General features: G+C 34.9%; 1 protein-coding gene across 5 annotated transcripts in view; it reads right to left on the reverse strand.

The window, feature by feature from the left end:
- The window catches only part of LOC126977825 (high affinity cAMP-specific and IBMX-insensitive 3',5'-cyclic phosphodiesterase 8), a 276616-nt gene that overhangs the window by 45110 nt on the left and 213706 nt on the right, over positions 1–17800 (reverse strand). For all 5 annotated transcript variants that reach the window (XM_050826444.1, XM_050826443.1, XM_050826446.1 and 2 more), the window contains one exon: positions 5921–5980. In XM_050826444.1, the coding sequence (XP_050682401.1) occupies positions 5921–5980 (60 nt within the window). The remainder of the gene's footprint in view (positions 1–5920; positions 5981–17800) is intronic.

Consider the following 17800-nt stretch of genomic DNA (forward strand, 5'->3'; position numbering starts at 1 on the left):
TAATTATATGTGGACGTTGCGCTTGGTAGAGCTGTAGAATAAAGGCTAATAACACTTCAATTACCATGCTCTATTATTTTATGACCCACAGTTTCATCAATGCCAATTTTGCTTGGTCTTCCAGATGACCGCGGAATTCGCAATCGCTCGAGATTTTAAGAACCCTAGAATACTAGGCGGGGCATTAAGGGAAGTGTTGACGAAGCGGTGATATATTTGGCATGTTAAATTATTTTATCGACACCCATGCTTTAAGTCCTCTATTAAAGATTTTAAAACAGTTAGCTTATTGCCAACATTAAAACACCCAATGTCCTAATAACCATTACATCATCCAAACGAGTGTTGTAATGAAATTCAGTACAACATTATACCATCCGTTTTCATAATAACACTCCTTTGGATGATATTATGGTTACTAGGACTGGCTTTTTTAATGTTAGCAGTAAGCTAACTGTTTCAGAATGTTTTATAAAGGATTCATATAGGTGTAGATAAAGTCTTGTATGCAACTGTTGATAATTAGGTAAACACTCATGTGATACTATTATCATAAACCCACATTCGTGTTTTAATATCCCTTTAATTACACAACAATTGCATAAATAAGTATAACAATACTATTAGTATATCGTTATATATTTAAGGAAGAATCCGTAAAGAAAAACTGGTCATAAATGCTTTTATAGCTTAAAAACTTTTGATTTATTTTTTCCTGAGTTCGATTTGGTAACAGCCTTTATAATGCTTCAAACTTTGATCATTCACCGCTGCTATAATTTTATTGAGGTTAATCTAATTTTATAATGTGTGAAAGAAAATAAAAATGCAGTGGTTGAATATCAATAACAAGGTATCAGCTGTTTGTTCGTACCATGAATATATTAAGACTCAAATCAGGAGTTTATTTTTGGCTACCTATATTATTATTATTACCCATAATATTTTATGAATGTTTCGACAATTATTTTTAATCGACTTCAAAGAAGGAGGAGGTTTCTTAATTCGTCGGTATGTTTTTTTTTGTTTGTTACCTCAATACTTTCGACTGGGTAAACCAATTTTGACAATTCTTTTTTTATTTGACCCGTGTGGTCCCATTGAAATTTGGTCCAGATATGACAATGTTATTCACGAGAAAACCATAAAAGTCTTTAATTTGCTATAAGTATGTGCGCGACGAATAACTCAATATTGCGCCTTTGAATTATTATATTATTTTTTTATTGGAAAGGATATACTTCAAAGATAGTTTGGTGAGAGTTTGGTTAGGTTCTGATAATGGGATGCATGGCAAAGTAACGGAACTCTTCAATTCTTAGGAGAAAATTAACGATACTCAGCCGAATCTTTTTTATGCTATCCAGATGTTTGAGTCACCTACCGTAACGTCGTTATGGTCAAGTAATTGTCGTAGTTGAACACGATACTCAATGGAACTCCTTAACGACATACAATAAGGGTGCGATCTGTGGCAGAATTTCTAAGTGTCTGTAATCAAATTGCAATGCGCTTACGTTCATTGCTGCATTGCAAAATTTAGTATATTTAAACATATTTAGACAAATAATTAGTGTACTTCACATTCACTAAAAATCAAAAAAAAAACCGACCTCAAAAACACTATTTCAAAACAATAGATATAATATGTACTAAAAAGTAAAAAAATAATAGTAGATTCTAAAAAAAACGTAGGTTTGTAACTACATTCATAGTTAAAGGTGAGATATGCTTGAGTCGCACGCGCGACATGAGGAGGCGAGAGGCGAGAGCGGGGCCGCGGCGGGAGGACACCAATTCAAAAAATAACAAAAATCGTAACAAGGTGAGTCGTAAGAATACACAATTATTTTTTAGTGCATATTATATCTATTGTTTCGAAAAAGTGTTTTTGAAGTCGGCTGTTTTTTGTTAATTTTTTTTTCATATTATGCTGAGCACTTAATCCTACTAATATTATAAATGTGAAAGTTTGTATGTCTGGATGTATGTTTGAACTTCTTCAACGCAAACACTACTGAATGGATTTTGATGAAACTGGAATAATATAGCTTACACACCAGAATAACATATAGGCTATAATTTATAAAAATATTGTGTGAATTATCTATACATTTAAATAAAATTGGAGTGTCTGTTTGTAATATTGTAATAACTGCTTTTTACTAAATGTATATTATGAATACGGTGCACCAAAATAACATTTTTTACAATTTTGTCTGTCTGTCTGTTTGTTCCGGATAACCCGGCGACTTTTATTGGCAGGTAGCTGATGTAATAAGGAGTAACTTAGGCTACGTTTATTTTAGAAAAATAAAGCAATGTCCAAGAAACGGTCTAACTCTAAAAATAATTTATATGGCAAAATAACGTTTGCCGGGTCAGCTAGTCTATAATAAAATTGATACAGGCCGTCCATTATAGATGATGAAGAAAATCTAATAGGGGATTGATTAGAGCAATTGAAGTCAAAACAATAGTTTGTAGAATTTTTCTCTCTCTGTTCTGTTTTATGTACTCGCATCACGTCATAATCACAACACAGAATTGCGTTTTTGCGTTGCGTTTTTCATCGGTGTATTGCTATAGGTCTAATCACGGACTAGTAAAAAAATAAGCCGATTAACGTGTAAATACATAGCCCCACGCACACACTTACACTACTACAGGCCGATAGGCGGCCATTATGAGAATTTTCATCGTCTGTGACAGATCAGTTTGCGTCTTAATTAAATATTTTAAAAATGCCGTCGTGCAAACAGTGGTAAAACGATACTATATAAGTATTTGCGAGAGAGAATTTATTGACGCACGGTTTGACAGTTCTGCTGTGAAAAAATTTTATTATATAGGTAGGTCAGCTACATTTTATTAAAAACAGAAACCCGCTGAGTTTCTTCCACCCGTTCTTCTCAGGTCTGAGGCATACATTTTCGAATGTGTGGTAGTTTTGACGTCCATTATGTGACTTTAAATCCTATTTTGAATAAAATTATTTGAATTTAACAGACGAACACAGTTTGATTGTTTGAAAACAGCAGCTAATGTACCGTTTTCTTATTTAACAGCTTTCTAATATTTCACAACGTCACACAATATTAACTAACAAAACAATCCTCGCTCCGTTACAGATTAGAATGTCAGACATGTAGAGGTGTAGCCCCCAGGTGAGACGAGACAAGAGGTATTTGAGATACTCCGCATAATGTTATGAGCTCTCAACAACTGGGCCAAGGTAAACATTCTCGTCAACCATACTCTCGTTTCTCGGAACGGCGTAGGTCTTTAAGTCTTCGTGGTTTGTATTTTAATATTAGATATATTATTAGATGTATCTGAAATTACTTCTAAGTTCTCTTGTGGCAACAATGGCCTAGTTATCCGACAAAAGGTAAAGGTTTTGAACACAAAGAAGAATTGTCAGCAGACTAGTACCTACTGACGAATGTCAGTTTTTTTTAATGAAAATAAGGGACAAGACGACCAGGACGTTGAGTTGATGGTAATTGGTACGCCCTGCCCATAACAATGCAAAGCCGCTCAGGATTCTTGAAAAACCTCAAAAATTCTGATGATTGCGCTCGTCACCTTCAGACATAAGATGTTAAGTCTCATTTGCCCAGTAATTTCACTAGCTACGGCGCCCTTCAGACTGAAACAAAACAATGTTTACATATTACTGCTTCATGGCAGAAATAGGTGCCGCTTTAATCTAGCCGGCAGCTTATGCAAAGGAGCCTCCCACAGGTAATTTTTTTTGTGAAATAGGGTCGAAAACAAATGTCAATGAAAAAAAGACCCTGTATACAAATAAACAGAAACATTTAATTCTTTTTAATACATACAGTAGAATACATTTATAGTAAGAAATAGAAATATATTTATTAATTTATTCACCATATGGAGTGACAATAACATAACATATTGCAAGAAGACGTCTTGGTAAACTTCATGAAGCTACACATTAGTTCGTAAAGGAACTTTGATATAGGGAGAAGAACTGGTAAGTAACTCCCAGCCCATTAAAACGAACAGAATTGCTTTAGAATTTCAGAATAAAACACGTTTAAAGGATTAAAACGCGTGTAATTGTTACTGTTTCTTTAAATTCGATTTTTGCATAAACGTTTAATAAATGGCGCTAAACTTCATAATTACAACTATGACAAATATTATATTTGACTCCTTTCATCTGCAGCCCCCCCCCTGAAAACTAGATCTGGAAAGGTCTAGAAACTTCGGGTTAACTAAAATAAATTATTAATCCTTTCAAAGTGTTTTATTGAAATGTGTAACACTCGTGTTAATTAAAGAAAATACTATGGTTTAGAATTTTACGTGACCTGCGCAGAATCAGTAAAAAACCATACATTACTATCATATATATAATCTGCTATACGTAAGTAAGCCTTTGATGTCAAGGAAACCTTAAAACATTACTTAAATTCGTGCTCAGCGAGTCCTACTTACAGTACAGCAACAGTTATTGGTATGTGTAGGAAATCACTTATTACCGTCTATGTTGATTTACGAGCTGTAGAATTATTTTATAGATAATTTTAATGGTTTCCGTTCTTATTTTGCAAACCGGATACTTCGGTCTAAAAAAGATCGTTAACAATATTTATTACGTTTCATTGAACGTAAAAATTTGTTATCTTACGAGATTTAGAAGCTTAAAAGCGAACGCTCGTGAAAGCGTAAGCCCGTACTTAATTTTCGCAGCAAAACTGACGCTTTCGAACTTTTTATAATTTCAGTAAAGTTATAAAACTTTGAGACGGCTTTGGAGCGTTTTTATACTCCTGAGAATGAGATTCGTCAGATTATGAGAACTATTGAGAGTAGATGTTTCACGAGTTTTCAACTATTCGTTTTTTTTATGAATATAAGGGACGACATGAGCAGGACGTTCAGCTGATGGTAATTGATACGCCATGCCCATTACAATGCAGTGCCGCTCAGGATTCTTGAAAACCCCAAAATTTCTGAGCGCTACAATTGCGCTTGTCACCTTGAGACATAAGATATTGAGTCTCATTTGCCCAGTAATTTCACTAGCTACGTAACCCTTCAGAACGAAACACAATAAAGCTTACACATTACTGCTTCACGGCAGGCGCCGTTGTGGTACCCATAATCTAGCCGGCATCCTGTGCAAAGGAGCCTCCCACTGGTAAATTGGGATCGTATTGTAATTCAATTGTTATTTTATTTAATACGTGTAACCTTGCTTGTCTAGATTGTGTTCCTCACTATTAAATCCATCTACACAATCCTTTTGTTGGGGTTTGTGTGGAATCCGTTTCTTAAATAAAAGCCTTAGTTTTTCTTATAATATAACACTGCCAGTGAAAAATTTATTAAGGATTGGTCTCCGCTACGCTCCAACTAGATACCGCAGGCGTAGTCGCAAAGTACGACACCTTTTACTACGCCGAAAACGCGCGTACTAGAGCCAGTTTCGAACAATGTGTGACGTTGACGTGTTTTGTTAAAAGTTGCTACAAATTATATCTTTTGTTAAAAATTACATCCTGTTTTATTGCAGCAATGGGCTATGTTGCTGATAAGTATTAAACTTTGCAAAGAATATTAAAAATGAAAGGAAATACCAAATTTTGTTTTATTATTTTTACACGGAAGAAAATTCACCTCTTATCAAACTTTTTGTTAGAAATCTTAGTTTTTTTGTTGATATTCTCTCGAGGACAAGTCCTGTGATCAATATACATAATATTATTGTGAGTGTCTCACTAGTAATGTGGTCTTTTATTGGTAACAGAATTTTCAAAATCGGTTTAGTAGATCCAGAGATTACTCCTACAACCTATCAAACTTTATCTCTGTATAATATTAGTTGAGATAAAGTTTTATTGCGAACCTTAACTTTAAATATTAATAATTATTATTTACTTACCTCTTTTTGACAACGGCTATAAGTACAATGTGGTGCGTATTTTTTAGTCCCCTTATAGCCCTGGAACAAGGAATAATAATTTTATTATTAATAATACACTTTATTTAATAATTATACATTTTAATATATATAAATTACGTGTTACGTTGTTTGTCCGCGATGCACTTCTAAACTAATGAAAGAATTTGGATTTCAAGGCTTAGGGTAGGCAGGAAACACGCTAGGATAGGCAGGAAACCCGCTAGGGTAGCAGGAAACACGCAAACAAAGTGTTTTTAAGCAAGTTTTGTCGTGAAAATGTAGTATTTGGAGCTATATACACTACTTTATCCTGTTACAAGTTAAATCTTTTATAGGATACTAGTTCTAGTTCTTGTTTATTATTATCACTCCAGCTAATTTCAACTACCACTTTTCTTTGCAGTTAAACAAATTTTTTCTCGGCATGACGCATTTGTTTAGTGCTACTCTCAGAAAAGTTTTTCTCATAGCTTGTTCTTTTTTGTGTAGGTACATTTATAAAGATAAATAATCTGGAGGACTGTAAGCATATAAGCTATTTGCACCTGTTAAAATGTTACGTTTTCCACGCAAGAATTTTGAAAATATTGTCTCATAGCGCTCAAGGTCGCTGGCATTTAGTGTCGCTTTAATGGGGATTACTTCATGGAGTGCAGTTTAGTCCAACTTGAGAGATAGGATAGTTTTTATTTCGATTCGGGACCCATAATTGTTTCTATTTTCAATATTTGTTTTGTATGGACATATTTTATATGAGAGAATTTAGTGACGGACGGTTTGACAGTTCTGCTGTGAAAGAATTTCATTATAAGAAAAGGCAGCATTTTTTACGAAATAATCATGATGTTTTGAAATATTTTTTAAGTAAATTCCAATAAAACAGTATTTTTTTTATTCTCTACAGAACAACGTCTGTCGGGTCAGCTATTCAATTATATAAAATCCTTGTGCCGCAGTCTTTGTATGAAAGCGGTTCTAAAGATTAACGTGTACAAAAAACAAACAGACGGACCCTTTTTATTTTGTATTTTCTCTCTTTATCACTTACAATCGGTTTTTAGAAATAATATCTAATGTACAAACACGTCGACTCTAGTTTTTATCTATACTAATATAATAAAGAGGAAAGATTTGATTGTTTTTTTGTTTGCATTGAATGGGCTCCGAAACTACTGAATCGATTTGAAAAATTCTTTAACTGTTGGGAACACTATACCCGGGTGACATAGGCTATGTTATATTTTAAATTTTTTGTTATATTGATAAATACCCGTACGAAGCCGGGGTAAACTGCTAGTATAGTATATACAGGATGTTCCACGGATATGATTCCATACGGTTCAATCAACAATTATAAAAAAAAAACTATCAATGCAGTTTATAATAAACAAAGCCTTCTTTCGTTCATGAAGCATAAGATAATAAATATTTATACAGTTAATTCTTTATTACTTTTTATGAAATAATTTATATTATTTTTTATTGGATGCAGCACCTAACAAACTTATTTGCTATGTATATTACAGCCATTGTAAAATACTCTATTTGATTGAAAATAATGGCCGCTGAGTTTCTTGTATGTCTCTCACGAGCTCAACTTTTTACTCACATATGGAAAATTCAGTTTTTTAAAAGAAATATTTGTAGTGACAGTTCAAAAGCGTTTAGTTTAAGCCTAATTGAATAAAGTTTATTTGACATTCACTTTTTCAGTAACTACTTTTCGTGCATGTGACATAGTCGTGGGAAACCCTGTTTATAGATATAGATTGATATGGAATACAAATTTCTCAAGTTCTTTTAGCAAACAACTAAGTAAAATATCTTAACACCCAAATCGCCGCTAAACTGAGCTCATAATAAACAGCTGGGGGTAGCACCAAAGTTTCGAGGCCTTTGTATTTAGTAGATAGATTCCTTTGAAAGGTTGCTGAGAAACAAAAGGGTGTCGTTAAGGGCCTTTGAGTTAATGCGAATTACTCGGCTTAAATTTGCATTATAATGTGTTTCCACTTTGGCATGCTCAATGGTATGGATAAATGATGCAAGAAGAGACGCTTACCTACAGGAATTTTGTATGCCTAGACTTAGAAATAAAAAATAGGAATACTTATGTGGCACGCAAGAAGTTCTACTTCTTTGGCGTTGTAAAACAAAAGACTTATTTTTTTTTAAAGAAATCATTTCTAGCTGTCTGTCTAAAAACACTTAAATATCCGTGAAGGTTTTACCACGGTTTTAATACCAATCTAGGACCTGATTCACCTGTGGTATTTCACGTCCCTATGATGACTATACAAAGAAAAGTAAAAAAGATATTGACATTAATGTTGATAGTTTTAACAACTATTAAATCTCATAAAGTGTGACATATCTACAGCCTCAGAATATATATAATAATTAGGTAGTATTTAATTATAAATTGGTTAGAATATTGCATTCACAGAACTGTAATTAATATAAATATCTCGTAATTTACTAATATATACAATATTTTTCTTGATTTCTCCTTTTTTGACTCAAAATTTTTGTAACATGTAAAATTTTTTGTAGGGAAAGTAAAATTTTAAAATTATAAGTACAATGTAATCATTAACACTGTGACTATGTTGGTGATCCATTAAATAAATAACTGATACTTAGAGATTTGTCTACCATTTCAGTGCAATTAATATTATATGGATGTAGTGTGACCACAAATCATAAGATCCATAATAGCTTTAAGGCTAAATGTATACACTTCTATAATAAAGTCCCGGCCACTGTTCAGGCATTATTTATAAATAAATTTAAATGTTTTATAAAAAAATGGCTCTGTCGTAAATCCTATTACTCCACAGCTGAATATCTAAATGATCGGACAGCCTGGGACTAGATTGTGATTATTTTATAGCGATAGAAATGACTGTAGAATATTGTATATTTTTATTGAAAAGAGCGCAATAAAAGAATGCTGGGAGAGTTTCTTGCGCCGCTTCTTCTCTCTCAGAGTGCCATTTGTTTCCGAAGCAGTAGTAGTATCTAGTATATTAGAAATGACATCAAAAATAATTCTAAAGGAATCAATTTTGAGAAAATAAATGTCTTTTATGCCTTTTAATGAAAAATGCACGAGGTTTGTTCTGAAGAGCTTTTGACGTGATTTCTGTTGTCGAATTCAACCTTCGAACGACACGCCACAAACTTGTATACTATTTTCCCAGTTTGATATGTTGCGTTCATCTAAAGTTCGTCCAAGCACTTCCACAGTTGGAATGATTTTTTTTTAAATAGAAAAGGAGGGATACGAGCTTACGGGTCAAGTGATCACCTCCACCCACATTCTCTTGCAACACCAGAGGAATCACAGGAGCGTTGCGGGCCTTTGAGGAGAAGAGAAGGTATACGCGCTTTTTTTGAAAGTACCCATGTCGTATCGTAGCGGAAACACCGCACAAGAAAGTTCATTCACAGCTTAATAGTACGTGGAAGAAAGCTCTTTGAAAACCGCACTGTGGAGGACCGCTACACATCCAGATGGTGGCGATGATATCCTAACTTGTGGCGTGTCGTGCGAAGGTGGAATTCGGCGGCGGGAATCAGGTGACACAGGAAACACCTCTTCGGGACACTCCCGGTGTGGTACAAGACACACAATGAAGCGATGTCTTTACGCAACGCCAAGTCATCCAGCCGTTTTCAGAGCATTGGGTCCCCGACAATTCGAGCTGCTCTTCGTTGCACGTGGTCAAATGGCTCGAGTTGATACTGGGGTGTGCCAGACCAGAGATGACAGCAATACTCCATATTTGGCCGGATCTGCGCTTTGTACAGCGCTAGAATGTGGGCCGGCTTGAAGTATTGCCGTGCTCTATTTATGACGCCCAGTTTCTTCGAAGCCAATTTGGCTTTGCTCTATAGATGGCCGTGGGATTGGCAATCGCTCGATATTTCGAGACCCAGTATTCCGATACTAGGCGAGGCTGCAAGGGAAGTGTTATCGAAGAGCGGTAATGCGATAAATGTTTTTTTTTATGGTAAACGCGCAATCTTGAGTCTTCTGGGGGTCTGAGATTCCTTGCGAGGTGTTTCCAGGACGATACGACATGGGCATTTAAAAAAAAAACACGTACACGAGATGATCACTTAACATCAGGCCATGTCATCAAATTTTTTTTTCTTTATTTATTTAGGGGCTTTTATGTGTATGTACATGTCAACTCCATTATAATCTAATTACATTATCACTAAAACAAAAGAAAAACAAAATTCTAAACTTAACAAACTAAAAAAATTAAAAATACAAGGAAAAGCAAGTTATACAGTCTTCAACAAATAAGACTTATGGATTCAAAGAGACTTATGGCATCTTAAGGTGCAGGACGGGCAAGTATATTTACAAACATGCCCGTATCAAATATGTTCAAACCCATAAGTCTTATAATTTCGTTTCTACTAGACTGAAATCGGACACATTCATTTAATAAGTGCTCAATATTCTCAATTATTCCACATGAATAACATAGAGGTGACTCCGCAATTCTCATCAAAAACTCTCATTACATTTGTTCTTCCATATAAAAGAAGAGGAACAGTCCTCATCTCTTTTAGTCCGGTGCGTTGTCGTTCAGCCAAGCTAGTTATAGCCAGGGTAATTCTCGCCTTGTGACCGGTGCTTGCTGGAAAGTCTAAAGAGCTTTCGATATTTGAAATCAAAAATATAATAAACTAGCTGAGCCGACAGACCTTGTTCTGTACTTAATAAATAAAATACTGCTTTTTATGAATTTGTCAATAATATTTCAAAACATCAAGAATTATTACGTAAAAAATGCTTCTTGTTGTTATAATGAAATTGTTTCACAGCGGAACTGTTAAACGGTGCGTCACTAAATTATCTCATAGAAAATATGTCGATACAAAACAAGTATTGAAAATAAAAATAATTATGGGTCACTAATCGAAATAAAAAGTATCCTATCTCTCAAGTTGGACTAAACTGCCATGAATGAATGGAGTGCCATGAAGTAATCCCCATTTAAATCCGTCATTAGTTTAGGAGTCCATCGCGGACAAACAACTTGTCACGTAATTTATATATACATATTAAGATTTGAAGTTTTTAAGCGCTAAGTGCTAACATTGTCTTTAAGCACACTTTTGCCGTTCCGCTATTAGACTGCGAATGATATGTGTATGGAAAATTATTGATTTCGAAAAATATTATTTAAAAACTTTATAAAAAGCAACATGTATGATATAAAATAATGGATAGTCAAGAAAACAATTTAACAAAACAAACTCCATCAACAAATTCTTTCTACACATGACCAACACAATATTATTTGAATAATAAACTTGTGTTTCTCGTATAATACTAATTATAATGTTTGTGACAAGCTCAGAACGCCCAAGGGATCTTAAATGAGACAATTTCATATGAAATATTTCTAGCAAGATCAAATTTACGAGGGTACTCCACAAAGGTTTCATATTTGTAATACTTGCTCACATTATTAAAGTAGAACTGCTTTATTTCTACATTATGAGCTAAATGTGTTTCAGTGAAACCACATTAAGAAATAATTTATTTCAACCATCAACATTTTCGGGTGTGAAATGAAAGCTTTTCATACTTAAGAAGCATGCAATGATAGCTTATACAACAGAGGGATGGATGCTGTTTGCTGACAAGACGAGCAAGACGTTCAGCTGATGGTAATTGATACGCCCTGCCCATTACAATGCAGCGCCGCTCAGGATTCTTGAAAAACCTAAATTTTTCTGAGCGGCATTACAATTTCGCTCGTCATCTTGAGACAAGAATATGTTAAGTCTCATTTACCCAGTCATTTCACTAGCTACGGCGCCCTTCAGACCGAAACATAATAATGCTTATACATTACTGCTTCACGGCAGAAATAGGCGTCGTTGTGGTATCCATAATCTAGCCGGCATCCTGTGCAAAGGAGCCTCTCACCTACGTAGTAACTTATACTATTATAATTATTATTGCAGATACGTTATACAGGTTTACTTGTAACTAACGAAAAACTTCTTAAGCGCAACTTCAGACTAATAACTTTTACATCTCTCATATTCGGTAAGTAGGTCCTTATTACCCCCAAATGGGGCTTGTAGGTGAACAATTAGCGCTAGGGTAATAATGTAGCTAGAAAAGCCCTAGAGCGGTAAGTAATTAAAAAAAAACTATTCACTCTTTCAAAAAGTTCGCGTACATCTAACCATCATACTGGCAATAGACATCATGCATTCAGCCCAATGACAAAAGAGGTCGCTTGTCAGCCTTGTCTTCGTATGAGTATTATAATAGTCACCAATTTTAAATATCGAACGGCGAAGCTCAATTTCGTTCTTGAAAAAAATAATTAAAAAAAAAAGATGAAAAAAGGCGGGAATAGAAAACTTTTACTTTAAATATTGTTTGTTTTTGGCGGGAATAGAAAACTTTTACTTTAAATATTGTTTGTTTTTGGGATTTTAATATAGTTACGTGCAAATTAGGAAAAAAAAAGAGTTCTGCAAGTGATGAAGATATATGCTGCACTCCCGATTCAATGAAAATGGAAGCTGAAGCAGCAATTAACAATATTTTATTATTGTAATGCCAGTTTTTTTCTACTTACCTCACAATCGAGATGTAAAGCAGAGTAGTTAGCTCGGGTGTAAGCATCAATTGCACCCTCGAACTATAGGCGCACGCATAGCTTTTTGTGCTGAACAATTCAAGTAAACCCAACAAAACAACCGCAAATTTTACCGCGCGGCAACTGATAAACTGATGGCGTAGTTAAAGTTCAAGAATTAACGGCTATTCCCAAATCCCAATATTCAGTCTATCTCCAGTTGTGGCCTACTTTACGTAACTATCGTTTCTGACCCAATAAACTTGTCGACGGTAACTCATCTTATCCGTACACGCTGTCTGTCAATGGGACGATGTATAGCTTACCAGCGATAGAAGTTTGTATGAAAATTGCAACAGTGAACTGGCGATTAGAATAACTTATCGGGTACATTTAGACAGCTTCAAATTATTGGCAGCAAATGACTGACAGTAGAAGCACAGGTAGAAGGTAGTAATTTATCTCTATATGTAGATAGTATATTGGGAACGGCCGTAAGCCACCTGCGGCCTTACAAATAATAAACTTGGTATAAAGTTTTACCTGAGAATAAATAAATAAAGTTTTACTTACATTTCAATAATCTATCGACAGATACCATTGGACTATAACTAATAATATAACTATATTGGAAATAAATATGGATAGATAAGATCTTGTCATCAAACGGTGATAGCAATATATCCGTAGCTAGAGATACGTTATTGAAAACGACCGTATATCGTTTAAAACACTTTCAATAAAAGGATAATTCTGAAGTTTTGCGAATGTTACACAGTCTTGCAAAAACTTTTTTGAATAACTCCCTCGTTTATAAGCCGGCTAGATTATGGGTACCACAACGGGGCCTATTTCTGCCGTGAAGCAGTAATGTGTAAACATTACTGCTCAACATTAGCTGGACTTCCTGCTCATCTCGTCCCATATTTTCATTTAAAAAAATACTAGGGCCTAGGGGCCTTCCCTGCATATTTACGCTATAATCTGTAAAATATCTACCTCCCTCCAACCACTCTATATAGCTTTCTCTATTCAGAATTTTAGAAGAAAATGTCAACGGCTGTTCATAATTACTTAATGAAAATGTAAAGTTAAGTAATTTGAAACTTCAAACTTATATTTATGAATGTTTATATTTATTTATGTCTGTTTTAGTATATAATATTATATCGTAGTAAATATATCGTAGTCTTGCACCCATAGTGCAGGCTATGTCTAGTTTGGGGCTGGATAATTTGTATTAAAGTGTGTCAATATTATTACTGTTACTTTATTGTGCTAGAAACTAATTAATTTCAGGGAGTTCAGTTGTATAGTTGTCGATCTCGGTCGGAGTGAACTGAATAGTTGCCAGAGAACTATGTATGAAGTTGACAAGTTATTAACGTAGTCTGTAATAGTGTTGTAATATTTGCTACCATTAGTAATAGCAATATACCAGCTTGGTTGTAGATAGTCTCTCAAAGAAAAATTTGAAGATATAAATATTATGACTGATCATTGTCAGTACATTTATGAAAATTTAATAAACGTTCGTATAAATCGTCACGTCACTAGAAATAAGGGATTGCTTGTAACTAATTCTAGTAGGGTTCATAAGATACATAATAGCTTTAAGGGTAAATGTATACACTTTTATAATAAAGTCCCTGCCACTGTTCAGGCATTCTCTATAAATAAATTTAAATGTTTTATTAAAAAATGGCTCTGTCGTAAATCCGACTACTACACAGCTGAATATCTAAGTGATTGGACAGCCTGGGACTAGATATTTTGATTATTTTATAGCTATAGTAATGACAGTACAATATTGTATAGTTTTATTAAAAAGAGCGCAAAACAAAGAATGGGAGAGCTTCTTGCGCCGCTTCGTCTCACTCAGAGCGCCATTTGTTCCCGAAGCGGTAGTAGTATCTAGTATATTAAAAATGACATAAAAAAAAAAAAACGAATCAATTTTGAGAAAATAAATGCCTTTTATGTCTTTAGCACTAGTGGCTTATCCGTACTTTGTGTTTATTAAAGAAGGTAAACATGAGTCAAAAAGCAAATTGTATTAAAAATCATTTGTTAGAATTTTGAAAATAACAGCTGAGGTACCCAGCTTTCCGGAGGGATTTAATAAATGAGAGTGTATCATAAAAGGTAAAATAATAATAGGGGACAAAGTATGAAACTGCCGTTTTATTATAATAGGTACTTGAATTGACATAGAATCTTTATAGTTTGAGATTTTTGAGTGAAACAGCAATAAAGGCTTATTCTATTTTATTTATTTTATTTTATTATAAGTAGAAAAAATTACAAATTTATGAAGAATTAAATCTCTTTATGAAATACGAGAAATATGTAACTAAAATATTCACCAACGTAATGCTGATATATTCAGCGGAGCGACCGGAAAATGGTACTGAAGTGACCGGAAAATAAGAATTTCGCTGGAAATATGTTTCCTTATTACTGTATAATATTATTTTCCAGTATGGCTGCTGCCCGGATGTCATCATTAAATGTGTTCCTGAATTATTAGATATTGATAAATACATTTCCAAATCACAATAGAAATGAAATGTCAATAGCATTTGTGGTTTCCTTAATTGAAACATTTCACAAAATTGCGTACACACGATACTAAAGAAATTACTTCCGTGGAGCTTTCGGATTGGTGTTTCAAATTGACAGTCAATTCGTAAAACCACGTTCTTTGCTTATCAACCTTTGAGAACCTAACGACTCAGTTCTTTCGGTTAGTCCTGCAGGCAGGTTTTATGTCTGTAGATGTATGGTTTTATGTATGGTGTTGACCATGTCTAAAAATGTACCTTACCCAGACCTTACTCAAGGTATTGACATCCCCTACAATAAAGTCATTAGTAGTGTAAGAGCTTTGGAAAAATTAGGCGATCCATTTGAGTGGGATAAAAGTACTCCATTTTAGGTTAAGGACTTATAAATGCATGTAAGAAAAAAGCGAACGGACCAGCTAGCTAAAGAACGAGCTTCCTTTCCTTTTCTGCTGCTCACAATTCTTCTATTGAACAGGGGAGTATGTAACCTTTAGTTTAGAGTAGAGTTTCTCCTAAAAATCCGACAATGCATCTCTGGAAATCGAAGATTGATGGGTCATTTGCACGTATGCTACTTGCCTCTTATATAAAATAAATGGTTGTAGCAATAACATCCACATCAGAACTGAGTTTAGTTGAAAGGTATCATTGTTATTAACTTGGCGTGATATTTGTTATTCTTATTAAAATTAAAGGTTATCTTTTGAAATGAAATACTTTTTAAAAATATAAGACTCTTGATATTATATTACCTTTTTTATTACAATAAGGGACGAAAACTGGGAAGGTGGCATAAAGACAGGTGGACTCAAAATATCGAACCTCCGCTATGCCGATGACACCACCCTATTCGCATCATCCGAAGTGGAAATGAAAGAGTTGCTGGACAAGCTAGAGGCCACCAGCCTCAGGATGGGTCTGGTAATAAATACGGCCAAAACCAAGGTCATGGTCGACGACCGCTTCGCAGCCATCCCGCGCACTGATCTCCTACAGAGCTATGAAACTGTGGATCAGTTCAACTACCTTGGCTCAGTGAACACAAACAGAGGTAACTGCGAGATCGAAATAAGGAGGCGAATTGGAATGGCCAAAACAGCAATGACACAGGTAAGCAAGGTGTGGAAGGACAGAAATATCACCAATCAGACGAAAATTCACCTGGTCCGCTCTCTTGTCTTTCCCATCGCGCTCTATGGAGCTGAAACTTGGACCCTGAAATCCACTGACAGACAACTGATTGACGCGTTTGAGATGTGGTGCTGGCACCGCATGCTAAGGATACCATGGACGGCTTACCGCACTAACGCCTCGATCCTTAAACAGCTTAAAATAGGGAGCAGTCCACGTCTATCCACTACATGTCTGCAGCGGATCATGAGATACTTTGGCCACATTGCACGACGTGGTGCTGATAACCTTGAACGTTTGATGGTCACCGGGAAAATTGAGGGGAAGAGACCAAGAGGCCGGAGCCCACGACGCTGGTCTGACCAAATATCCGAGCAGACTAAACAACCCATCAGCATCGCACTCCACCATGCGACAGACCGAAACAGATGGAGGAAAGCTGTAGACGAACTTAAGCGGAGTCACGATCCTCAGCAATGAGGGAACGACTGTGAAGAAGGGACGAGATGAGCACAACGTTCAGCTGATGGTAATTGACACGCCCTGCCTATTACAATGCTGTGCCGCTCAGGATTCTTGAAAATCCAAAAATTCTGGGCGATACTACAATTGCGCTCGTCTCCTTGACGTAAGATAATAAGTCTCATTTGCCCAGTAATTTCACTAGCTACGGCGCCCTTCAGAGCGAAACACAGTAATGCTTACACATTACTGCTTCATGGCAGAAATAGGCGCCGTAGTGATCCATAATCTAGCTAGCATCATGTGCAAAGCAGCCTCCCACCGGTACATTAGTTATTACCAAAAATTACTATATTTTACCTAAATTACTTTGCTAAAGGCCTACTGATAAAACTAGTACACTTAAAATAATCGTTTTAAAAAGTATTTTATTCAATTGAGCTATAAATTGCCTTTAATCAAAGAAGAAAATCTCATTTTTATTATTATTTAAAAACAGAAAGAGTCACATGTTCCTAATACATTATATAATAGAATAATTCTTTAGTAGATTTATATCTAATCGAGTATAAAATGATATGCATTCACATCCGCTTCATACCTTGAACTAATTTCAATATTGAAAGCAAATCATGTCATGTGTTACCAGCAGACCTCGTGCGACGTCCAACAAAAGAAGTCTTTTAAAATCGCTCAATAGATCGTTTGCATAATTGAAGCCATCAGAGAGTGCTGACTATTAATCTATATTCACAATAGATGCAAATTAAACATCGCCAGATGAAAGACCATTGATTATGCCGTGATTTACAGTGAGTTTGGGTTAACTAACATTTTAATTAAATACAATTGACAGATAGGCTATTGACGTTGGAAATTACAATAAAAGAACATAAAGATTAAAATATATGGTAACCCTACTCTTAATGAATTTTAACAATTTTGAATCGTACTGTCCTAAGTGGTATCAATGACTGAAATAAAGTATTTTAGACTACATCTTTATTATAATTAAGTATAATTCTTCTGGGCGTGATTGTTCCTGAACTCCTCCTAAACGGCTGAACCGATTT

The sequence above is a fragment of the Leptidea sinapis genome, chromosome 46, assembly GCF_905404315.1.
Source record: "Leptidea sinapis chromosome 46, ilLepSina1.1, whole genome shotgun sequence".
NCBI lineage: Eukaryota > Metazoa > Arthropoda > Insecta > Lepidoptera > Pieridae > Leptidea > Leptidea sinapis.